Source organism: Natrix helvetica (genome assembly GCF_964273705.1).
Source record: "Natrix helvetica genome assembly, chromosome: 2".
NCBI classification, from domain to species: domain Eukaryota; kingdom Metazoa; phylum Chordata; class Lepidosauria; order Squamata; family Natricidae; genus Natrix; species Natrix helvetica.
In genome coordinates this window covers 154582193-154609343 of record NC_138552.1, presented here as the reverse complement: position 1 = coordinate 154609343, position 27151 = coordinate 154582193, and the positions used below count along the sequence as shown (strand labels likewise).

The 27151-nt window shown below is 36.3% G+C and overlaps 1 protein-coding gene across 1 annotated transcript; it reads left to right on the top strand.

The window, feature by feature from the left end:
- The first annotated feature begins 2409 nt into the window (after positions 1-2409).
- Positions 2410-27151, top strand: LOC309387970 (uncharacterized protein). Its single transcript, XM_081944915.1, has 8 exons — positions 2410-2469; positions 3262-3310; positions 10652-10714; positions 11879-11935; positions 13841-13864; positions 16864-16924; positions 26245-26379; positions 27078-27151. Exons 1-7 carry the CDS (start codon positions 2435-2437, stop codon positions 26337-26339), a joined length of 384 nt encoding a protein of 127 aa, XP_081801041.1. The 5' UTR covers positions 2410-2434; the 3' UTR covers positions 26340-26379; positions 27078-27151.

The window sequence follows — 27151 nt, the reverse complement described above, 5'->3', positions numbered from 1 at the left end:
ATTTCATTGTTAATATGTCAATAATATTGCGTTAAAATATTAAAATATTTTTAAAACAATGGTATCTATATCATTGTTGCTGTTCCTTTATTTTTTAATTAGTGAAGGCATACTTCTAATTAATATATTAGTCACTGATTTTATTATTTTGTTCCATATATGCGATGTGTAAAATATTACAAAGAAAGCTCTAATATCCCTGCCATTCCATAATGTACAGATACCATTTTAAAAATTTCATACATTCCATAATGTATAGATTTGGAGATGATTCCTATAGGGAATTAAAAAAAAGCAACACACTAAATCTCTTGTATTCTAAATATTTCTATTAAGTGGGTAGCAGGGAGTTCTTCTATTGTCTTTAAGACATTCTTTGTCCTTCATGAAAAAATTAGATTGAATCTACTAGGTAACAATAGAGACAGTACTCTAAATAGACTGGAACAGCCTTTAAAAATATGGAAATTCATATTAAGTTAGGCTTGTTTTAATCAACTTTTTTTCTGTAATATTTCTAATGTCTCTTTTTTTAACCTTCTGTTTTTATCTCATGGAATTGAACCATCCCTGCTGAATTCTTCCTTTCTAGGATCAAGATCAAGTTATCTTGATTTGATAAGCTGTAGTAAAGCAGATGTGTTCAGATCTGGGGGAGGGGGGGAGAACCACTTTGTAATCCACTCAAAATTATCCAGAGATTCACAGCTAACTATTTTCAGTGCATTCAGTTCAGTTCATTGCTGGAGATTCAGCTTCAAAGCCATCTATTCTTTATCATGATCTTTATGATTCACAGAGCTGCATTAGGAAGTCTCCAGAGCTTGGTGGGGGCATGTTAGTCCTTGATCTCTTTGTTTTGTTAACCATTATTATATAGTTCATTGTCTTAGAGAACCTGTTTTGCTCCTATTTTGCTAAGTGTCAACATTGCAAAAGTAAATTTAGGATGAACACAAACTGAGTTTCTTTGCTTCAATGAAGATCAATGCAGTACAGTCTTGTAATTATTGTTCCCACTTATTTCTCCCACTTTGGCCATTTTGGGGAGTAAGTTCAAAAGCAATAGACTCGAAAACCATCTCACTCTGATTTAACCACCAATGAATGCCCTCCCCTCCACACTTCAGTACACAATCTTTGATGTTTGCAGAAAACTAAAAATCACCTAAATTGGTCCTTACTACATACCATATTCAGTACACACTTTCAGATGGAAGGAAAGTCCCATCTATTAAGTTTTGAAACGGCAAGTAATACCGTAAGAAGCAGAAGAGATTACATAACAGGCAACAATCTTGGGTTATTTTTTTAAAATGCAGCAAAATTGATTCATTTTTATGGGGAAAAAATCAGATTTGCCTTTTGCAACTGCTTCAGTTGATAAAATGCATCTGCAATAGGAAACCACCATAAAATATGGAGTTAGATAAGGTGATCCTTATGAAGTAAAAGCCCATGAAATGTAAATGTATAGCTTTTATAATGCTACAAGATTCTTTGTTGTTTAGGTGCTACTTGATATCACCCAAACATTTTTCTCTTCAGATGAGGAATATTTGCCCACTAAAAAAAATACAGCATAAAAAGTATGAAAACATGTTTTCTTCTAGATTGGGGGGCTTCTTAATGTCACTATACAGATAATGTCATGAAATAGTGGAAATTGATTAAGAAATTAGCAGTTTATATAAGTGACTGTTTGAATATCAAGTGACAAATGTAACTTGAGGAAAGAATATGCAAAGTGGATATTTCTTTATAAGCTGGTGATTACACAAATATTTTCATGCTTCTTGGTATCATATCATATTTTCCCAAGAAGAATGATAAAAGTAGCCAAACAAATACAAAACGTAACTGTTAGTTTATAGTGTCTAGAAATGCATGTTGATGGTTTGAAATCAAGAGGGGTGGAGATAAGTCTGTTGTTACTTAATGAGGTAGTTAGAAAGCTTTTAGGAAGACTAAATTACAAGTATATCCAGCCTAAAACATTTTAATTGGTTTGGCTCAGCAATTTTCAGGTATAGACTAGGACTCCTAGGCACGCACAAACATAAAATATCAATAAGATGAATTAATTCCACAAGATAATTTCTGCATTCTCAGTGAAACTTTTATGGGGCTGAAATGCATAGCTGTAAGTAAACATGAGATTATCAAATGATATTTTTACTTCACACCATGCCAGTTTGTTTATTTATTAAAAGATTTTAAAAAAAAAATCAGGTGAGACGAAGACAATGTAGGGTAACAAAGTATCTAGGAAAAATTGTGCCTATAGGCCATAGGAAGAGAACTTCCAGAAATTATGGATGGACTGTAATAATAACACTAGGACGTGTTAAATTTAGTAATTCAGCAATGAATGGCTTCAGAACATTCCAGAATGTTCCCTTCCCTTCCAGACATTACCAGAGTTCTCTAGAACATGATGTTTTGTGGGCGACTTGACAATTTCTCAAGGTAATTGCCAAACTACAATCTGGAGCTGGTTTTCAAAGTCCTGGGAGTGATCTGGCCCTGAAAACAGGCCTGTTTCATTCAGAACTTTGTGGGATCTGAAATGTTCTATTCTTTTATCTATATGTATTGCCCATCCTGAACAGTAACAGGTTAGGTCGCAAGCAGTCTGAATTGTTTCACATCAGAAAAGAAAAATGGGAAGGAAGCGCTTTCAGGATGGTATCTAGCAGTAAATAAATGAAAGATTACCTGAAAGGTAAAATCTAGGAAGAAATTTTATGTCCAAAACCTACATCATGCCCTTAAATTAGGAATGAACAATATCTAGTACTGAAATGTTTAGGGTACAGCTCCAGAGTTCTACCAAAAGATGTCAGCATATTGAAAGTTTTAGTATGACCTACTCATAAGTGTCAAGGGAATACATGGTGAATAATTATACTATATTAATTTAATTTAATTTAACTAAATGTGTACAAATTTAGTTTTTATCCTGGCTTTATTGATTTTCCCCCCACTAAGCCCAGGCTCATGAAAGATTGCATGCTACTGCAAATTCTTAAATCCTAAGATGTCTCTGAAAGGTTTTCTATTCTCTCACCTTTCTACTTCTTTTAAAAATGTTCTCATGCTCACAACTGAGATTATAGTAGTTTCTAACCAACTAATCTGAAAGTTATTTATGAATCTGAATGCTAGTTCTGACTCTATTAAATAAAGATAATTACAATAATATGATTTACAGTTACATGTATATATAATTATTTAGGTAAATTGTCCTTTGCATTTTAGAAATTTTTCGAATTCACCAGAACCTCCAGAAAAGCCCTCTCTTAAAAAGGTAAGAATTTGTTTTAAATACTATGAAATATGCAGTACATATATAACATTAACTCTGAATGTTGCTTCAGCTCCACTGTCTTGCAGTTGAGCTAAATGTATGGACGAACTCTCAGTCTAAATGATCTTTAGTTACTACTCTACTATTTTTGCATATCATTTATTACCGTATGAAATATAATACCGTAGCATCAAGCACAAAGGTTTTTCTTCCCTTGTGGCAATGCAAAAAACAAAACCTTGGTAAATCTCAAAAATATAATAGCCAATACTCCTTGATTAGTTTCTACCCGTTTCTTCTTGTCCTGCCATAGGTGCTTTGTAGAATAGGTTTACCCCTCTTCTTTGTGGCAGCACCTTAGAAGGGGTTGAGGTCATGTTACCTCTGGGCTACAGTAACAGCCCAAAGTTTGAGGATGGGGCATAAAAATCATTCAGCCCTTGTACCTTTGAACAATTGATGAAGAAATGGTCATTAAAATAGATATTTTCTAACAAAGGAAGTTTGCCCAAAGTTTGAGGATGGGGCATAAAAATCATTCAGCCCCTTGTACCTTTGAACAATTGATGAAGAAATGGTCATTAAAATAGATATTTTCTAACAAAGGAAAGAGCTGGGCCATTTGTTCTCATTCTTCAGTCCATTTCTCTTTGTTACCACTTGAATGTGAGCTGATGTACTATGTGGTTGTACTTTTTTACTTCTTCTTTTTACTTATTATATTTTTTATTTTACTTATTTTGCCTTCAAATCAGTATAGACTCTTAGTGATTGCTGAGACTAGTTCCTGCATTTTCTTGGCAAGGTTTGGGAAGTGGTTTGCCCTTGTCTCCTTTGTGATTGGCCCAATGTCACCCAGTTGGCTTTGAACTCAAAGCAGGACCCCTGTGCCTAAGAGAGAACTAATGCTGGGTCTTTCCACTTGCGATCCAACACCATAGCCTCTATACCTCACTGACACTCCAGAGCAGAGAGAGGGAGAGAAAGAGAGTTCTGAACACCAAAGAAATAAACCATTATTTTGGGATTTGTATTTGTTGCAGCCTCCTATAGAAGCACCTAAGCAAAGAGATCGCATTGTGACTCCCATAGAAGTATCAAGACAAGGAGGAGGAGATAGGATCTCCGTTTATTATGCCAAATCAAATAAAGCAAGTCAAGGAAGACAGGCTCCTAGACCTGTGTCTCCCAGTGATGGTAACATGACATAATGTAGCTGGTGCCTAAGATTTCAGAATGACATTGGGTCTTTTCCTACTTGCACTTAATTGCGGCACAGATTTGATCTGGGAGTTTAGTCATCCTTTACTATACTAGCATTAAAGTCATGTTTTTCCCTTATTCCAGCTTAAAGATGTATAAAATCTATTAAGCTTTATCCCCTTTATTTTGGAGCAGTGTTTATCAACCACAGTAACTTTAAGCTGTGTGGATTTCAACTCCCAGAATCCTTCAACCATCATGATTGGCTGAAGAATTCTGGGTATTGGTCCAGAGAGATCCAGTCCTCGGCTGCTATTTTGTGATGTGCTACAGGGCTCAATACTCTCTCCACTCCTTTTCAACATCTGTATGAAATCACTGGGCATCATCCGTCACCAAAGGTTTAGGTATTTGCAGTATGCCGATGACACCCAACTCTATACCTCTACTCTTGGTCACCCAAGTGGTGCTATGGCTACTCTCTCGCGGTGCTTGGAGACTGGATGGAGGAAAAACAGGCTTCAACTGACCCTTGGCAAGACTGAATATCTTTGAATACCCGGAGCTCCAGGATCTGGGACTTTGTTATCTTTGACTCTGGATGGAGTGGCACTGCCTCATTCAGTTCCGGTCTGCAACTTTGGGGTTCTCTTGGACTTGTGACGCCTGATCGAGGAGCAGGTGGCTGTCACAGGTAGGAGAGCCTTTGCACAACTTTGTGTTGTGCACTAGTTGTGGCCTTTCCTGGATCAGAATTCCCTGCACTCAGTCATTCAGTTCCTAGTCATCTCATAGTTGGACTATTGTAATGAGCGCTACATGGATCCACCTCTGAAGAGCATTCAGAGACGAAAGCCAGTGCAGAGTGCACTGGTACAGGCAGTTTTGGGGGCTCCAAGAGTAGCCCCTATAACACCAGTTCTCCAAAAGCTGCATTGGTTGCCGGTCAGCTTCCGGGTGGTAATTCAAGATGTTAGTGATGACCTTTAAAGCCCTTCATGGCATGGGTCCAAGTTGCTTGAGAGAGCATCTCACCGCACTGGGATTGACCCATCCCACTCATGCTGGCAAGAGGAGATATGCTGCGGGTTCATTCAGCCCGATTATTCTGGCTGGCGGGGTCCGGGAGGAGGCCTTCTCTGCTGTTCCTTTTGCCCTCTGGAACATCTTGCCCCCCTCCAATGTGGCTCCAACCCTCCTATTCTTTCCTGAGGGCCTTTCCTAAAGACCTGTCCCTGCCAGTTGGCTTGGAGCCCCAATGGGGGATCAGCATTGTTGATTGATTAGTGATTGATCAAGTAACAACAGTTTCCACCTCTCCCCATTCTACCCTGGCCCACCCCATGTGTAAATTATTGGTTTTAATTTATTCTTGTTTTAAGGTAGATATATTTTTATGTCTGTAAGCCTCCCAGAATTATCTTATGGTAAGAGGAGTGGCCAATAAAATTTATGAATGAATAAATAATAAATAAATAAATAAATTGAAGTCCACAAACTTTAACATTGCTGAGATTGAGAAACACTGCTTTGGAGAGAAGTCAAACATTGGCAATGATTAGGAACAGGGACAACAGATATAATATAAAGACTGCAAGTGAAAACAGAAACTTTCACACAATATTCTTTCTGAAGGAATGGATGGACCGCAGTGGGAAAAGGCCCTTTGTAATTGTACTTGTATATTCTTCTTGTGCTTGAGAAATAAATATAATTGGTGCTTACATCAAACTATTTTGATTAAATTATATGTGACGGTAATTGCAAAACAATTGTCTCCAAATGCAACTTTCATTTTTAAACACTTCACAGTTAGTTCTATAAGCTCAACAGAAGAATTTGCTCTTCAAGAATATTAATTCTTGTTCATACCTCTTTAAATTTTTTGCCTTAAAATCAGTTGTGCAAAGAAAGAACCTCAAAACTGACAGCATAGGCACCTATTGAGGAGCTTAAGTGACTACTTAGAGCTACAAGGTTGATTTAGTTATACTTTAATTCTCAAAATATGTAATATCATTCTTTAAGAATTGTGTAGCAAAAAATTATCATTATATTTTGCACAACTTTGGTAGCCCCTTCAGACCCTTTTCATTTGCCATTGAAATTTGGCCATAAAACACATTGCCAAATTTCACTTATTAATGGCTTAGATCCCATATTCACTTACTTCAAAACTCATGTTAGGAACCGGAAGTTGACAAATGATGAATTACTTTAAGATTCAAAGATGAATTACATTAAAATTTCAGATACATTTTGGAATTGTTTGTATCTTAAGATGCTCTCATTTCTTCTCTGGGATAAACCTATCTGATGATTGTGTATTTGTGCTTAATGTACAATTATGTGAAAAAGTATATCTTTTCTTGATTTTCTGAATTTTTGCATATCTCTGCTGCCGCTTTTATCAAAATTACACATGAAAAGGGAATTTGAGTGAATAAATCACCCAAAGGTTTCAAATTTGTTTCATTTTTTAAATAAACAGAGTCATCTGACATGTAATTTATCAGAGTGAAAAAGTTAATCCCTCTCCTTGTAATTTGGTTGATGTAGTTAAAGAGTTAATTAGGACCAACAAGTACTTCAGTAAATTATCAGCTGATTTGATCCAGCTTCACATATCTTACCCAAACTTTGATTTTTCCTAGTGGCACATTGTGCCCTACTCAAAAGAAATTTCTGAAGACTTCCATAGAAATAATATTGATACCTGTCTCTGTGGAAAAAAATTCAAAATCTTATCAATCTATAGTCCAAGATATGATTTTAAAATGAAAAGATTTGGAACAATAGGGAACAGCTATCCTGTCAAAATCTCTCCAAGAGCACAGCATAAAATTGTTCAGAAAGTCACAAAGGACCACAGAACAATATCCAGAGACTTGCAGTCTTCTCTAACCTTTGTTAAAATAAGTTTATGGAACTCCAACATCACAAAAAGAAAACAAACTGAGAAAACATGAAATTCATGGGAGAATAGCAAGACAGAAGTCATGGCTCATAAAAGAACATTAATGCTCACCTCAAGTTCGGAAGAAAAGTATCTGGATGACTCCAGACTTGTGAAGCAATGTTCTGTGGACAGATGAATCAAAAGTACAATTTTTGAAGCTACATAAGGTTATGGCTATTGGAAACCAAGCATGGTATTCCACAAGAAGAATATCATACCACTTATCAATCATAGAGATCATCCTAATTTAGGGACACTTTGCTGCTTCAGAATCTGGATGTGCCACTATTTAAAGAAAGTGGAATTCTGTTTGTTTTGGAAGATTTCAAAGAAGAATATTAGATCTTATGTCTCCTAAACGAAGTGGAAACCATGAGGTAGTGATCCCAAACATACAACTAAGTCTCCAAGAACATGCATAAAGAAAAACAAACTAATTGTTTTGGAATGAAAAATATCAAAGTCATAAACACCACACAGCAGGCACTGAAGTGATTGGGTCACACTAGAAAACCTTCAAATGCTACTGAAATGAAGCAGTTTGCCATGGAGAATTGGCTAACATTCCTACTTAGTGATGTGAAGGACTGAACATTTGGATGCAGTTATCAAAGTGGTACAACCAATAACTGAAACTAAGGAGGCAGTAACTCTCTCATATTGGTACATCACATGTTAGATGACGTTGTTGATGCATTCATTCTCTTTATGTCTCAGTAGATCCAGTTTGAAGAGAGCCAGTTTGGTTAAGGCATCAGACTAGAATTCAGGAGAACATGAGCTCTTCCCACCTGAGACCCAAACTCAGCTGGGTAGCCTTGGGCCCTATCTCTCTCCGACCTGGAAAAGAGGCAGTGGCAAGCCACTTCTGAAAAAAACGTTGCCAAGAAAACTCAGGGATTACTCTTCAGATTTAAAGGCACCAAAAAATAAATGTAGCTGTAATGGAATAACAAAGTGGATAATGCTCAAGTATTTTTTTCTTAAAAGTGTAAGATGATGCCCCCTAAAGTACTATATTATACTATTGCAATATTGAAAAATTAATAACTGTTTAAAACACAGTATGTGTTTTTCTAATAGGAACCTTCTTATTGCAATGAACAAATGCATTTTTACCGATGTGTGTACTTTTTTTTTATTATACTCATTTTGGTTCTTTGTTTTTAGAAAACAGTTTCAAAAATTCAAAGCTTACAGTAGTTCCTTTTTTGTGCATTTAGGTTTTAGGCAGCCCATATTGGATCAATTTGCCTTGAAATACTAATTGAAACCACACATACAAAATAAAGCTGAACAGCTTGTAGCAGGCAGCTAAAAATTTAGGAATTTAAATATTTCTATTATTTATCAATTCATGCTTCTGAAGCTGAATAATATCTCCTTTTGCTTACTCATTTACTAATAAGGATGATTCTTAATGTAAAAAATACTAATCCTAATAATTATTATTATTAGACAACTGTTGCTTAAAAAATGAGGTTCAAATATCTGTTAGCTACAAATAACGCTTAGCAAAAATAATGTAGCTGCAGTTGTCATTTATAGTGTACAATGTATGTATACAATGTTTATGTTAGTGGTTTCATAGAGTAAGATAAACAGTTTTTTTAATTAACTTATTTTCAGAGCATAGTGTCTATATAGCTCATAAATCCCCGACAGAAATTAAAGGAGCTCATGAGATTCAAGAAGACAAAAATGTTAAAGTGGAAATACCCATTGATCAGGTCAGTTTAAAATAGATTTTTTTCTGAATGAATTTATTAGCATTTTTAGTCCCAATTGCCCTTGTTTGTTTTTCTTTTAGGACTACTAAGAAAGTCAAAATGTTTCTGTAAAGAACCTAACATCTTGCCAACTAGATATCCATTTCAGATTTTAAGTAGCAGACGTGTTTGGTTTTTTTTTTTAGTAAGGAAGAGGGACTGTTCTTTTAAGGGAACAAAAATGATGAGAAAATACAGTCACCAGTATTAATATGTATACTCAAAAAACAGTCTATACTATATCTTTAGAAATAAAATATTATGGATGTAAAAATCTTTAGAAGTCTCTGACTTTGTAGATTCGTCTCTGACTTTCGCATTATTGCGTACCTATTGGCCTAGTTCCACTTCAAGACTCCTGAACACTGACTTATGAGATGAGAAAATACTCAAAGTCATGCCTTGTTTAGTTAAGATGATTTCCAGATGAATGACTTTCCTTACTAATCTAAAGATGCTATTCTATTTTCAAAGAGGGGTGTTTATATTTTTTCTGCCATCTAGTGGCCAGGTATGGTTATGCCCCGTATTTCAAAGAAGCAGCAGTATAGAGTATATTTTATAATTGTTTTTAAAAATTCTACTGGTTGTTTATTACCCTGATTTTGATAGTCCATTATTAAAAGGAGAGAATTTTTTTTTAAAAACTTTTTTTCTGACCAAACACAATCATTAGTAAGAACTGGCTTTTTGATTTGCTTGTAGAAAGTAGATAAATCAGTTTTTAAAAGCTAAATAGAACATGGCTTATTTTCTGATTGTGATAAAGTTATGCCAAAAAGCTTACGCTTTGGTTTTTTTTTCTGGTCATGTAAATCATAACTGGATTTTATTCTAATAAAGTCTGTAGCTGAGGTTTTCTAAAACAAGGAAATTTATTCATATCCTGGGATTACAATAAAACGTATTAGTTTTCTTACTGGTTTTTCAACCATGGAGAGTAATATAGGATGTTTAAACTCCAGTGCTTTTAATGGAAATAAATCACTGCTTGTCTTTTTCCCCCTTATTTGTGATAAAATAATATAGGGTAAATTTCATTTTACTGAATTATTCTCATGCAAATCTTAAATAGATTTTATTTCTAAGCAAAGCTATAGTGGAGAGTGTCCAAAATTAGAAAAGGTATTTGCATCCTAGAATTAGAAAAGAACAGGTTACTTTTTGTTAATTGTTTTTTACAGCCTTTGAATTCATACTGGTTATTTCAAATGAAATCTCAGGTATAAATCCTTTTTTGTCAAGTTTGTTAAAAAATATATTATAACATTTGCAACAGTTTTTGTGTTTATATTGGTACTCGAAAGAAAAATAGCTGGCTGCTTTTTTTTCTTAATCTGTAATTTTAAAAAGCTGAAAGTTGTCTACTTTTGTTTATATAAATCTGTATTGGAATTTATGTTATCCAAGGTTCCAGCTGAGATCATCCAGGATGAGGAGATTTATGCAGATCCTGGGAGTATAAAAGAGCAGGTTTGTTTTATTTTGTTTTTGTTTTTGGGGTGGTTTCAAGCAATAGTTTAGTTTAGTTTAATTTATTGTCATTGCACCTTGCACAACGAAATTAAATGCCATCTTCAGGGTACATCATACATAAGAAAACTATAAAACAATAAACAAAAACACACATCCTTCACATTCTATACAATTGAATTGAAAACCCCTGATACTGCATTAATAGTACACTATACAGTAGAATTCAATATAGCTCCTGCCCTGGGATAGAAGCTGTTTTTCAGCCTATTTGTCCTTGCTTTTATTATCCTGTCCCGTGTGCCAGATCGTAATAGTTAAAAAAAAAGGGTGCTCAGGATGAGATGGATCTTTAAGAAAGTTTTGAACTTTCTTAAGGCAGCAGGAGCTATGAAGCTCTTCCAGAGAGGGAAGAGGGCAAACAATGATCCTCTGGGCAATGGCGTTAACCCTCTGGAGTGCTGTCCTATCTGCCACTGTGCAATTGGCAAATCATATGCAGGTGCAGTAATTTAAAATATTCTCTATAGTGCAGCAGTAGATGGTCACCAGCAGTTTTTCATTCAGTTGTTGTTTCCTGAGAGGTCTCAGGTAGTAAAAGCTCTGCTGAACCCTTTTGACCAGGGCAGCAATGTGGCAGGTCAGGTTCTCTTTTATGATAACACTCAAAAACTTAAAACTGGCCAGTTGTTCCACTTGGTCTCCATTGATAAGCAAGGGCTGGATGTCTGATCTATTCCTTCTGTAGTTCACTATAAGTTCCTTGGTCTTATTGGTGTTAAGGACCAAGTTATTGTCTCTACACCACGAAAGCAACCGGTCCAACTCATTTCGATAGTCAGACTCATCCCCTCTGGAGATGAGTCCCACCACTGGGATTATAGGGAATAATATTAGATATGTAAAAAGAAATCCTTATAATTTAAAATGGGTTTTTTTAATTTTAAAACGAAAAATAATTTAGCAACTAAAATCATTTAGGATATTTGTCATTTGCATTTACTGTACATAAGAAGTGGCATTCAGGGTTGCTAACAAAAAGCAAAAGACTAGTTTAAAAAAATAGTAGAAAAAAGTTACTTTTCTTTAATTCATGATGATATAGGAAAACTTTGATTTATTTCCATCTTTTATGCAAATATAACTAGAATTTATCTTACCAAGGCTCCAGCTGAGATTGTTCAGGATGAGACAATTGATGCTGAGAATATAGAGGAACAGGTCAGTTTGACTTTTGTTTTTTTATAATATAAGAAAGCAAACTTAGATATTTAATATGGAATCTCAGTTTTGAGTGCTTGCTTCCTAATTTGTTAAAAAGAGAAATGAACGTAAAATAACCAAAACTATTGGTGATAATTGATCTAATTAACAGCTGAAAAAAAATTCAGCACAGACATTTTGCTAATCACCTCAGTGGAAGGGTAGCATAGCTTCAGGAGTATTGAAATCTATGTGCTTAATAATTAACTGTTTGATGGTTTAGGCAAATCCTGGAAGTGGGCACAATAATATGATTTCTATTTAATTTTCTTTCTGTGTTTAACATAAAAAATATATAGTATACATTATGTATAATTTCGATTTCATTTCTACCTTACTCAAGATACTCACAGCTTTATACACACACACACCCACGCACACACCCACACACATGCACGCACCCACACACCTGTTGAATCTATGGAGATTCCCAATCAACAGGTCAAGATTGTCCCAAAGGTGCTTTTCCAAAAGGTAACTGGAGTTTCTTGTTTTTTTTCTTTGAAAACATTTTGTTTCTCGTCCAAGGACTGAAGAAGTTTCTTGGATGAGAAGTAAAAAGTTTTCAAAGAAAAAAACCAAGAAGGTCTGATTGGCCTTTGGAAAAGCATTTTTGGGACAAGCTGTTGAATCACAATATCAAAAGTAGTATAGCCTGCTTCTTCCTCTCAGTTTCAGCCATTTGGGACATGCATGCAACATCACATGGAACAGGGATAGGGTTTGCATCACAATGTTACAACACTGCTTTGACCAATTTGTCTCTCCTTATATGGGTGCACAAGGCTACATAATTCAGCCCTGGCAGATAGTCGTCCACTGAGGACAGAAGCAATCTCTTTATGGAGAGTGAAAACATTATGCTTGCCCTCCAAATGATTTTATCTGTAGCAATTTTGACCATTGTCTCTCTGACCTTCCTCAAGTATCATGTAGAGGGGGGCGGACAGTCTTTCTTGCCACAGTCATTAAGTGAACCATTGCAATTGTTAAATTAGTAACATATTTGTTAAGTGAATCCGGCTTCTCCGCTGACTTTGCTTGTCAGATGGTCACAAAAGGCGATCACATGACCTTAGGCCCAGAGATGATATTCTGCTGGTTCGCACTGGTTCGGGTGAACCGTTAGTGGCAGACGCGTGAGGCTCCACCCATCCACCCAGACATCATCACAGACCTTCTGCGCATGCTCACACATGTGCGCGTTCCCGCTACCGAATCACCAGTGAAGATAATAGGATACCATTACTGCTTGGGACACTGCAATAGTCATAAAAAGAGGCCAGTTACTAAGCATCCAAATTTTGATCCCGTGACCATGGGTATGCTGCAAAGATCATAAGTGCAAAAAAACCTATGGTCAAAAGTTTGAAATAAGTCATAAGTGTGATAAGTGACTTTTTTTTCAATGGCCATTGCAACTTTGAATGGTCACTGAATAAACAATTATAAGTCAAGGACTATCTGTGTTTGGAGCAAGTGGTTGCAGCCAGGCCTCAAGCACGTGAGAATTATAACCAGCACACAGTAATAAACCAGCAACCAAAGCACCATCCATAGGACTAATGTTACTTGACTGCTTTGGGCCGAAAAGTATGAGAACTAGTGCTTAAGACACACGATTGTTTCGGCTTTTATTCAGAGCTTTGTCTAACCTGTTATTCTGGTATACATCTAGGTACTATTGATTTTCATTGCAAGGTATTTTTTGAATAACAGTAACCCAGAATGTTGTTTATTATAGAACGTACAATAAAATAAAAAGCTGTACTCAGCTATAATCGATAAGATGTGGCAAATGTACCTCTTAGATTTAAAGACTAAAAAGTGGAAAGGTTAATTCTTACTGCTTTTTTCCTGTAGGCAAAAGAAGGTGAGCAACTGCAGGTCAGTGTTAAAAAATTTTTTTTTTCAGTTGTTAAAACTTATGAAATAGCAAAATCTGAAGTTCTTTAGTTAGGAAATTTTGCTTTTTGCTTTTGCTTTATGGTCTCTTTATAGTGGCCAAACTGGCATGGAAGCTAATTAGGGTCACCTCTGATTAGTACATGAATAGGAGATTACCTTGAAATCCCTGGCTATAAAAATATGGAAGTAAAAATTAATCTAGAAGAAAGCTATTAACTTATTATTTCCAAATTACATGGATATGTCACTAGGAGTCTAGTTCAACTCCAAGGAGACATTAATTTTTTTCTTTACAATAAGCATTTCTTCAGGTGAGGTAGTTTATTACATCAAAAAGTAAAACTCCATTTTTCATATTGCTTCCATCACAGAACAGAGAAAATTGACTTTTATGCATCTCACTTTTCCATATATTCAGTTGTGATCTCAGATTAATTTCATAGGGAAAAAGTGGCTATAGAAAAGCTAAATTACAGTTTTACCTGCCAATTACAACTGATATATCAGATTAGGGAAAGCATTGACAGGATATTGAAGAAGTAGTCTGCCAAATTTAACTCCTACTTGAAATCCTTCTTTTTCTTATCAAATATTTATAATGTATCGAATTTAAGTTACTACTGTGTTACAAATAAAGGGAAGCCTTTTCTATGGTTCTTTAAAATTTAAAAATTTTACACAGCCTCAGGTTTGGTCATTCCTTCAGGATGTTTGAAATAAACAATAACATATTTTTCATAGATTTGAATAAGCAGAAGTTTTATTTTAAAATCCTAACTCAATGATCCTATCTAAAAAATAACTAAAGATTTTATTCTCTGGTAAAATTATTTTTCTTCTGTTAAGATTCAGTTTTAGAATAAGAAACTATTAAGTTTCTATTAGCTATTATTAGTTAATAACTATTAACGTATAGATATAAGTTGTGTCTAGGTGCCTAAATTTTCTTATATTATCTATAAAATATATTTGTAAAACATTTGCTTTGGCAAAGTTACAAAACATTTGCTTCTATAAGGAATGTGGTTTAAATATTTGCTAAAATCCATAGGAATAATTTATTACTGTTGATTGCTTCAGCAATCCACTATCAGTGACACAGTACCTTTTAGTTAATAATGCCAAATCTGCCAATAAAGTCCATATTGCTTGATGAAGCATTTTGTCTCCCACTGAAATTGTGTGACTTTAAAAAATTAAATCTATATTGATTTTCTAATTGGTTTTCCATGCACTACCCACAAATCCTTTTAAGTGAATATCTCTTCTTATTTTCGGAACACAACTTAATACCTACAGTTATATATTTTAGAATTGCTACCAAAGATTATCTGATATTAATTCACTGGAATTGTTATGCATCAGCTGAAATCTGAAGAGATGTGTAGAACTAACTTGCAATTAAAGTTTTTAATCTAAGCTTCAACTGTGCATACAATGAAAATTTGGGCACAATTCTACACATGCACATTAATTTAATAATTTTATGTAGAATATTGTAGCATCATAAATAGCTAATATGCTTGAGAAATATTTATGCTGAATATAAACTATGTTTGGATATAAATATTACCAAAGATTTTAGAGTAAGATTTTTAGTGTCCATGATCAAAAGGCAATTGGTTGAATCTTACATTTAATTCTGCTGGATGAAGAAAAATGTAATTAATACACTTTTTAAAGTTTCTATTTCCTTGGTTTTAAAGAATATCATGCATTCTCTTAGTCTACATTTAATGTACAACTTTTTATTGTTCTCAAGCAATCACATCCTGCATTCCTAGTCAGTCTCTTGAAATCCCGCTCAATATATTTCAATTTTTTGCATTCGTCATTTGGTTTTGAAGGATATGGACTATTATATAATGCCTCTGCTGTGTGACATAAGAAGGCCTTAGTAAATTTAGCACCACTGTAAATCAAATCAAATTATTTTGCACTTAAATTTCTGACTCAAAACTTTTGAGTTCAAAATGGTGCAAATTCAGAATATTTTCTACATTATTGGAAAGGCTGGGATCTATGTGAAGTGAAAGAAAAATCATATGTTTATTACCAGTTAACCTAGTGCTCTGTACTGTAGTCTTTTGGAAAATCTGCCATTTCTCAGGGACAGTAGCTGCAGAAGTTTCAACAGGAAAAAAAGAGGAAAGAGAAAGCCAACTTTCCTTCACGTGCTTGTTTGAGTGTGTGCATGAATAATTTATATGGCATTATATAATATTAATGACACATATATTTTCTATAATACATCATATTAACACATAATCTTAATACAATAATTGTAATATATTTCCATAGTATTTTAATAGTGTGTGTATATGTGTGTGTAGGGGGCATGATAGCCCAGTGGTTAAAGACACTGAACTTGTCAGCTGCAAAGCTGACTGCCCAGGTTCAAGACCTGAGCACTGTGTGACGGGGTGAACTTTCATCCTTGCCTCAACTTCTGCTCACCTAGCAATTTGAAAGCATGAAAATGTGAGTAGATAAATAGGTACCACTTTGGTGGGAAAGTAATAGCATTCTCTGAGCCTCAGTGTATAGCCATGCTGGACACATGACCACAGGAAGTGTCTTTGGACAATGCTGGCTTCCAGAAATGAGTGCCATGCCCTAGGGTCAGACATATCTGTAGAGGGAAACTTTTACCTTTACTGTTATATATGTGTGTGTGTGTATGTATATACTATATGTGTCTGTGTAGACACACACACTTTATTTATTTTAAAAAATTGGATGCTGCCCATCTCACTGATAAAGTGATTCTGGGCGACCTACAATATATTTAAAAGGTACAAAAGATAATATAAAGTGATTAAAATTAAGAGGATTAAATAATATATACAAATAACATATACATATACACAAACACATATACACATATGTATACCATATATGTATATAATATATACTATCTATAAAAAAATCTGGCTATTCGACAGGACGTGATGTCTAATGGCTGATTTCTGTTACAGGGGAAAAAAGGTTCTTTCAAAAGAATGTTTGGATTCTTTTTCAGTAGATCAAGGAGAAAAGGTATGTCGTATTTACTCTTTCAACATCGTAAATGCCTTCGGATATACAACTTCACCTACAACTGATCTAGTATTATTACTGCATTCTTAACATCAACAATCGATGTTGTGATAGATGCTCAGGAAAATTTCACTGATAGGAAAAGAAGTTATATTCTTTTGGCTAATTTCAAAGTTATGTGTTTTGAGATTCAGGATGGATTCAGTGCTTTTGATATAGCACAGTTTGTGGAATTTGCTGCTTAAAAATTTGGTGACGGCCAAAACTCTGTATGGACTTAACTGGAAGTAGACATACTGAAAGAGAGTAAGGCTGTCGGTCACTGATCTTCCTCCTTCCCTCCCTTCCTCCCTCCCTCCCTTTGTGGGACAGTATATTTTGTGTACCACTTGCAGTGTGTGATATGCCTGATAAGCAGTGTGGTGCTGTTTTCTTATCTTGCTCATAGGCTGTCCAACAGGTAGACTGCAATTGTGCATTAGTTAGGCCCATGGTCTGACCCATACAGCTTTTCACATCTTAGCTCTTTGCTGTTATAATTAGTAAGAGGTTTATATCTGTAGTCATCTTGGCATTCTTTGATCAGTCCTGACTTGTGGGTAGTTTGTAAGATGGGGCAGATCAATGTGTCCTTCAGTGTACCACCTGACCATTTTTATGAAATATATTTTTCTTATTCCCTTCTAATATTCTGCTGTGTCACATCTTCTTTAGGGCATGCCTTAGCAGTCGTTTAAGATCTTTGATATGTGTACATGTGTCATTATTACATTAATTCTTTATATTTTTTGTGGACCCACTTAACATTTTCTTAGGTTTGCTCCCAAAAATGAATAGTATGAAACGGAGAAGAGTTGTGTACTGCCACCTGTGGTAGCTTGTGCAAATGCTCATTTGAGCCATAGGTAAAAAGTCCATCCAAAAAATGGCCTCCTGGTCATCCAGTTGCAGAAGGTGGGATAAATCTTGTGCCTTTGAAAAAGCAGCTGGGGGGGGGGGCACATAATCCCAGAATTTAAATATATCACAGAGAACAACAGAGTGACCATATGGATGCTAGCAATCACTGCTGTGTGGTTTATGCAAAACATTCATGTATGAACCTTTCGATACACACAACAAATAGTTTGGGGTTCTAAAACATGTGAGTTTATATGTTTTGCTCTAGACGGGGATCAAAATGCAGTTCTGGGTAGAAAAGTTTCATGTCTTTTGCTTTAGTTGTTGGAAGTAGCCTTACTTCTTCTCTTGTCTAGTAAAGAATAAAGCCATCATAAAGAGACCATTTGTGTTCCTCCTACTATTCACATAGGTTGGTTTGGGGGGCTGATCTGACTTGAGTTCTGGGGCAAAGCACTTGGGAGGGAGCTATTGTAGCTCTGTCTCTGGAGTCTGATTGAAGAATGAGCCACACAGAGGAAGAAATTACTGCGAGGGACCATTGGATCCAGCAAGGGAATGGTATTTCCTCTCGAGGGGTAATGATTGGAGGCAAATATGTGGTTGCTCTCCTGCCTGCCTCTCAGGCAACCTCCTCCACCTTAATTTAGTTTACGGGCAGTCCTCGACTTTTGAACACAAATGAGCCCCATTTTATGACCTTTCTTGCCACAGTTGCTAAGTGAATCACTGCAGTTGTTAAGTTAGTAACACAGTTATTGAGTGAATCTGGCTTCCCCATTGACTTTGATTGTCAGAAGGTCACAAAAGGGGATCACATGACCCCGGGACACTGAAACCGTCCCAAACACATGACAGTTGCCTAGTGCCTAAATTTTGATAATGTTCCCATGGGAATGCTGTAATGGTTGTAAATGTGAAAAAGATCCATAAGTCAGTTTTTTTCAGTGCTGTTGTAACTTCAAATGGTCACTAAACAAATGGCTGTAAGTTGAGGACTACCTATATATATATATTTTGCTTCAGTTTTGATTCAAGGTCATGTGACGTGATGGTGAGAGAGGGAGGGAGAGAGAAGAGAGAGAGACAGATTTCTTTTACCTTGTCCCATTTCACTCTGCAAGATCAAAAACACAGAACTTTGCATTCTCGCCTCACTCCTTCCTGTTAAAATATTTATACCTTCAGGGAACATGTTACTCTGAATTCAAGGAAGGGTAGGGTAATGCTAGGGATATTGTAATGCATTGCTGCACATTAAGAAGCATAATCTTTAAAGTGATCTGGAATCCCAGTGTGGTCGATATCTGTCTTGTTCTTTATCAAGGTTTATGAGTATCGTTATCACAGATTTTAAAAATTAAGATCATACATGATTCGAGTCATATATAATTAGAACATTGTTGTTAATCCATTCCTATCCATAACTATTCTTAATTAGATATAGTCTATACCCGTGATGGCGAACTTATGGCACATGTGCCAGAGGTAGCACACAGAGCCCTCTCTGTGGGCACGCGCACCATCACCAGCTGCTCTTCCAGGTTCCGACATGCGCATGCATGCCAGACAGCTGGACCGGTGCGCATGCACGTGTCGGCCAGCTGCTATTCCGGCAGTCCAGTGCACATGCTCCAGTTTTGAAGCTTGGTGCTGAAAAGATTAGTCATCACTGGTCTATACAGTCAAAAGTCAATAAACAAAAATATACATCTTTTTGGAAGTCTTTTTGCATTTTCCATTATCCATTGAATATTAGTAATGAGTTTTCAGTGGCCCTGCCTCTTCTGAATCCAATTTATATGTATCAAAGTTTTCCTTTTATGTATTGTTAAAGTCTGGATTGTAAAATCTTAGTATTACCATGCTGTAATGTGATATCAGTTCAATTGTCATTAGAATGTTCTTTAGCACTTTTTTTAAAAAAGTCCTGGAATAAAATAAATGCTTTGCAGTTTTGTGGCCTCTGCTGTGTTTTCTGTACCTCCTTAAAATCCACATGTACCACTTTAACTGCATCATTTTATAAGATTTTAAACAGTTTTGCTGTATTTCATCAATTTCTGCAGGTTTGTTGATTGCAGTGTTTTCTTTTTAATGATAATTTTGTTAAAGATTAAAAGTTACAACAGTAAAAAATAAAACAAAAAAAACTAGAAGGTGTAGGAAAAAAGAGAAAAATAGAAATAAAAATAGAAAAGAAAGAAAAATGAGAATATAATAAAGAAAAAGAAAATTTACTCAACTACAAAAAATCCATATACCGTATTTTTCAGAGAATAAGATGCACCTTTTTCCCTCAAAAAAGAGGCTGAAAATCTGAGTGCGTCTTATATACTGAATACAGCATTTGTTTGCCTGAAACCCTGCCCCCTTTGCAAAAATGGCCATGCATAACCCTTAGGAGGCTTCCGGAGTGCTCCTTGGGGCTGGGGAGGGCAAAAATGAGCAAAAAACAGGCTGTTTTTTGCCCCCCCAACCCCCAGGAGCACTCTATAAACCTCCTAAAGGCTGTTCATGCCCTTTTTTGGACAAAAAATGGCCCGTTTTTGCAAAAAAATGGCCCGTTTTTGGGAGGTCTGAAGAGTGCAAAACTTTAAAATTTGCCTCTTCAAAATCTTGGTGCGTCTTATATTCCGAAAAATATGGTAGCCATTTTTAGCGGCTTCCCAGAGATCCTCATACTTCATTTTGTACAATGACAACAAATTCTCAGTTTATTTCATATGTTGTTTTACCTTCAACTTTAGCATTTTTGGTAGTGTATTGAAAAAAGTTGAACTTTCAACATCAGTTTATCCTGAATTTATGCTTGGAGCTTAATCATGGAGTGCCCCCAGTCTGAAAGATTTACCTTAAATTCAAATTGAGATCATTCTGTTATTTTGGGGTTGCACCTGAGTATGAATATTGCTGACTACTCAATTTCATCTGTGACTTTCTTGTTTGAGATAGAAGGTGCTCTGCTAATATTATTCATTTATACAAGGTATAGTGCCCAATTCCCAATGACAGTTAAAAAGTAAGAAAAAAGTAGAAAAAAACTGATAGCCCAAAAACAACATATAACTAGAACCCAATTCCATCAGGGACTCAACCTTCACTCTGCCCCAAAGCCAAGGAGAATAGCCTGGTAGCTTCCTCAACATCATCAGGGTGGGAGCATCCAGATCTCTGATAGGAAGTGACCCACTTAGATCAATTAATTTGCTTACTCCCAGAATATCGATATTTAGTTATGCTTACTCTTTTCAGGTCTGCCATCAAGCTTGCCTTTGTTTATGATTCTGACGTGTTCCAGTGATTATGTGTGTGTCTGTGTGTGACATAGACCACAGACTGTGTGTGACGCAGATCACAGACTTGCTCCCTTGCATTCCATTCAGATCAGCTTATGATCATTCCAAAGTTATGGTGAAGAGAAAACTAGGCATGAACATTAAGTAGTAAAGAGCCTTAAATAATTCAGTTAATGATTCAAAGAAGTTTTTCTTCACAATGAAAGAGGCAAAACCCTCGCAGCATCAATCCTCCTGTTCTGTAATTCAAGAACTTCAAAGCTTTTTTTTTTCCCAAATGGACATGGCTTTATGAACCGATCTCTGTTATGAATGAGGCTCTGTTTTAGACTATATTGTTTATTTCTTCTGAAATGGTTTCCAATATTAAGTGTATATTAAACTTGTAATCTAATCCACACATTGCTTACATCAGCTGTTTCATTTCTTTTTGAGAATTGCTATCTTTGTTCCTACTGTGTTTCCCCGAAAATAGGACAGGATCTTATTTTCTTTTTACCTACAAAATATGGCTTGGGCTTTATTATGGGGGGAGGGTTTCTTGTTTTGGGGTTGCCAGGTGGCTGCTCTCTTGCGAGCGGGCTCCCAAAGAGCCGGGCACAGCCTTATGGGCGAATGGCTGTGTTGCGCTCTCGCAGCAGTGCAACACAACAGCCATGAAGCGATCACGCTCACGAGCAGCCACCCGGCAAACCCCCTTTGCAGCCGGGCACAGCACCATTCATTGACCTAGGGGTATCTCCAAGCCTCGTGAGCGCCTGTTCGCCGCCGCCCAGCTTCCGCGGCTTGGCGCCTTCCAAATGCCAGTGAATGGTACTCGGCACGGCTGGAGAGGGGGGGTTGTGCGAGTGGCTGTTCCGCTCTCGCTCACCCGCCTCCCAGCCTCACGATGCATGGCCCAGCTTTCATTACGGAACCAGGCACCTCTGCTGCCATCCCAGCCTGGCTTTTTCCACGGCTTCCAACCCGAGTCTTTCGGCAGTGGCCGCTCTGGTCGCATGCTCTATAGTTGTGGGCCAGCTGCCTGCAGAGCGTAAAACCATAGACCATGCGCCCAGAGTGGCCACTGCCAAAAGACTTGGGTTGGAAGCTGCAGAAAAAGCCAGGCTGGGATGGCGGTGGCGGGGTTGCCCTGGCTCTGTAATGAGAGCTGGGCCATGAATTGGGAGGTTGGTGAGCGAGAGCGGAACAGCTGCTCACGCAACCCCCCTTTCCAGCCGTGCAGAGCGCCATTCGCTGGCATTTGGAAAGCACCAAGCCACAGGAGCCGGGCAGTGGCGAACAGGTGCTCACATGGCTTGGTGATACCCTTAGGTCAGTCAATGGCGCTGTGCCTGGCTGCAAAGGAGGTTTGCCGGGTGGCTGCTCGTGAGTGTGGTCGCTTCATGGCTGTTGTGTCGTGCTGCTGTGACAGTGCAACACAGCCATTCTCCCATGAGGATGTGCCCGGCTCTTTGGGAGCCCACTTGCAAAAGAGCAACCGCCCGGCAACCCCCCTCTTCAGCTGGGCACAGCATTGCTCACCAACCTAGCGGTATCCCAAAGGTGCCAAGCAACATGATAACCTTTGCCTCCCCCCAGGTTCCCGCAGCTTGGCACCTTCGGGATACTGCTAGGTTGGTGAGCAGCTCTCTGCCTGGCTGGAGGGGGGTGTTGTCCAGGGGGCTTATATGCGGGGGGGGGGGGGGCTTATATTTTTGCCCACCAGAAAAATGTGGCGTGGCTATATTATGAGGAAATGTTGTCTTTTCGGGGAAACACGGTATCATGGCTATTACAATTGTTTTTGTCATTGGAGAGGCTAAATAGGGTTCCCCCTTTTTTTAAAAAAAAGTCATAAATGTCTTACAGTTAAATTCAATAAATGGCATCATGAATATGCTGCTGCAGATTTCCAGTTTCAAAAGATTAATAGGCTGTTTATTAAAAGAAGATTAATAAAAATTTAGAAAACATAGATTTTACAAGTGCAAAGCTTTTAACCATAGAATTTAATGCAGGTGTGTTTTTATCATAAGACTTAATTCCTTTTGGAATATAAGTTTATGTGTAATATACCAAAGGCAAAGCTTTTAAAGCAAAAATGTCAGAGGAAGAAGCCATATATAAGAGACTAAAATGCTAACAATAAAAAAGAAATCACAAAATTAAATCAGTATATCTAATTTTCCCATTTGCAATCTACTATATTTAATCGGATGAAAGTCAAATATATTTACCAGTTTCATATACACCATATATATGCTTTTCCTGCTTTCCATATAAAGCCTTCTAACCTTTCTTTCCCCCTTAATTAATTCTTTGAACTGTCTCCACATTCAATCCCTAAATACAGAGGCATTAAAATATCCTAAAGTTAATTTTATGATATTCAGAACTTTATGTTAAAATTCATATAGTAACAACAACAGCCTGTTTACTCTTCCTTTCACATAAGGTTTCATTTCTTGGTTGATTAGGTTTAGGTAAATAACTGAGCATTATAAATGTAATGAGAAAAATATTTTGTACTCTCAGTTACTTTTCTTTGTGAAAAGGTATAATTATAGGCACTTAGTCCTGAGCATTATTATTTCATTTCTATTGCAGATGTAGTAGTACCTTGTGTCAATATAATTGCCTAACATACAGATTAAAATATCCTGTTTTTATTTCCATTGCCATATTGTGGAAACATTTCACATTTCCCTCAGGCTACAAATATTCAGCAATTAATGGGCCTGCCATTTCCAGGGAAGTGATAATATGTGAAATCTCATTTGTCTTGATAGGCAAATGCCTTCTTTTATGTAGATTTAAGACTTCTGTATACTGGATCAGGTTCGTTAATTGATTTCATTTAATTTCCTGTTCTGTGCAATCCACAGAATGAGGGTTTCTGCAGTTTTTATAAAGAGAATTTTATTGTATCTTGCTTATTGTGCCAATGTATACAAAAGATGCATCCTTACTGGACAATAAACCCTAAATTCTAAAATGTGTGGAAGAAATCCTATTTAGAAACCAGAATGTCTTATTTGTAAGCATAGATTGGTGCTAGAAATGCATGCCGTCTTTAAAGGGTTACATATGTTCTTGCTCTATGTGTGGTAAAAATGTATTTAATTATGGTCTCACATGTTTGCCTATGCTGTATGGAGCGCTGAGATATTCAACAAAATATGGAAATGAGAGCCTGGGAATAAAATAGAGTTTTATCATGAGCTGTCAGATGTAGGATTCTGCCTCGTTTGCTGATCTTGGTAGAAAGTTTATAGGAAATGAAGAAAGAGACTGCGGTCAGAAAGACTTCTGCTACATGTAAGTCAGTGATAATGAAATCATGCAGAACTGTATTAAAATGTTTGTTCTAAAGCTATTTTGGTAGTCAATGTAGAAAATTGGAGACAGAAATCCAGGCTTTTTCGTTTAGTCATGAAGGCCTTAAAAATGCAGTGTGTGTTATCTTTTGCCATGACACACAGTTCAGCTTAGCCAGTGCCTCAGTATCCATATGCAGGTGGTTCTCGACTTACAACGCTGAGTGACTGTTCAAAGTTACAACACTACTGAAAAAGTGACTTATGAACATTTTTTACACTTACGACTACTGCAAGTATCCCCATGGTCAGATGATTTATATTCAGATCAGGGATGAAATACTATCAGTTTGGACTGGTTCGCCTGAACCAGTAATAAAAAATGCTACCGGTTCGGGCGAACCGGTATTTCCAATGATCAGCTGGGCGATGATCAACTGTGACACATGATTTATATTAGCTAGAATCATCGGATTTCCTGCTTTTGTAGCTAATCTAAATCGGGTGGCACAGCTGATCCACCCCCAGCTGTTCTACTTACCTTTGCAGACTTGGAAGGCTTCAAAATGTTCTTTTTTTGGCACTGCGTGGGAGCGCCTCAAGTAGCATGTGCACAAAGTGTGCACTCAGTAGCAGACTCACTGAACCAGTAACATACTTCAGAGGATTACAACGCTGATTCAGATGCTTGATAACTGACACATATCTATGACGGTTTCAATGTCCTGGGGTCATGTGATCATTTTTTGCAACTATCTGATCAGCAAAGTCAATGGAGAAGTCAGATTCACTTAACAATTGTGTTACTAATTTAATAACTGCAGTGATTCACTTAACAAATGTGGCAAGAAAAAGTCATAAAATGGGGCAAAAAGTCATTTAACAAATCCTTCATTTAGCAACAGAATTTTTGGGCTCAACTGCGGTTGTAAGTTGAGGACTACCTATAATATTTTTCTCTCTCTGCTAACACTAGTTAATAAGCAGTGAAGGGGTGGAAATCTTGTAACATCATAGCAGAAAGTCGGCACTATTAGACATTAAAGAAAGAACCAGGGGGGCAGCTAACATTTCTGGCAGTAGACTTTCTCTCATAAAGCATGGTCATTCTGTTTGAAACATTAATTCTAATCTTAATGATGATTTTTAACCTGGAGATGTTTCCTAGTCTACCAGAGGTTTAAAGGTTAAAATGGGATAATTCCACATTCAGTTCCATTCAGTTCCATTAACTTTCTTGGAAGAAGGGCATGCGATCTTGAGATTATCGGATAAATAAACATCACAGAATGTGTATATGGGATTCTTATATTTAATTTCATGTTTTTCTCTGGATGTTTTGACTTCCTGAAGGTTTGATTTTCTTGCAACATTGAATATTCCTAAATCTAGATGTTGAAATCATATTGATTATCTATTATTGTCTATTAAATACTCCAGCATTTTTTCCACTCCCCCCCCCCCTTCTACACTTTTTAAGTAAGTACCTCTGAAATGGGAATGATAATATTTACATCCAGTGATTCCGTTATAAAAGATTCTGGAAAAAAAATCCCAAAGTTCTGTCTACATCTAACAGATAGTGTCGAATGTGTAATGGCAGTGCTATTTCATGAAATTATGATGTGCTTTCACTGAGAGGTATTGTGCCATATTATACTTTTCATTCTTACTGATAAATGTAAAATGTGGATAATATTTTAACAACAATGACCATTTCACAATTGTGCTAATTGCTTCTTCACATAAGAGAAACAGTTTCTTGCCGTAGAAACGAATAGAATTTGCTTTACCATTGGAATAATGTGCACACAATTTTTAGATATAAAGGAAAGCGATGAAGAACAAGATAGAAAGAAAGAAATGAAGGATTACCCTCCAGAAAATGAATACTGGGATGCCTATGGGTATGACTGAAGGAACTATTTTAAACATCTTGCCACCTGTTCTTATAAAGGTATAATATAAAAGTTTGATATTTCAAAGATATTTTCTCATGTACTAAGTCTGCCAGATCTGCCTTCAGAAGTCTTCATTATGAATAGAAGGTAGCAATGAGAGATGGAAAATTCTACTGCTATGTTCTTGTCAACAGACTTTTTGCAACTCAAATATGATACTCCTATCATACATCTTAGCACATACCTGAGAAAATGATCTAGATAAAACTTCAACCTTTAATAAAAATAGAAATTAGGTTTGATATTAGTATAGTAATAGGCAGTACATTCCTATACATTTATATTGTACTGTACTGTACTGTACTGTACTATACTATACTATACTATACTAACTACGTATACTATACTATATATATTATATTTATTATATTTGTAAAATTTCATGGGACTTACTGCAAGTTAAATAGCTGTAGAATTAGAGAGGTATAATACAAAGCTAAAATAAACACAAATGAGGACTTATTCTGAAATAGTGGCACATAGGATTATCCTGTTGGTATTAAAGGATAGAGCTATATTTTTAATGTTGATTAGTTTGCATATTCTTTTAGGTTAAAATAGTTATTGCATTAGTCAAAATTAACCTGATCGTTCTTGCCACTGAAGCATATTCGTTAGGCTTTAAGTAAACATTACAGGAAATATTACATGAGAGTATTATGAACTAATAATAATTCATTCTTTTCTTTTTTAGGTTTCTAATCTTCCAACCCTTGAAAAATCATGTTTATTGATGATATATTCTATCTTTCAAACACAATTAAAAAT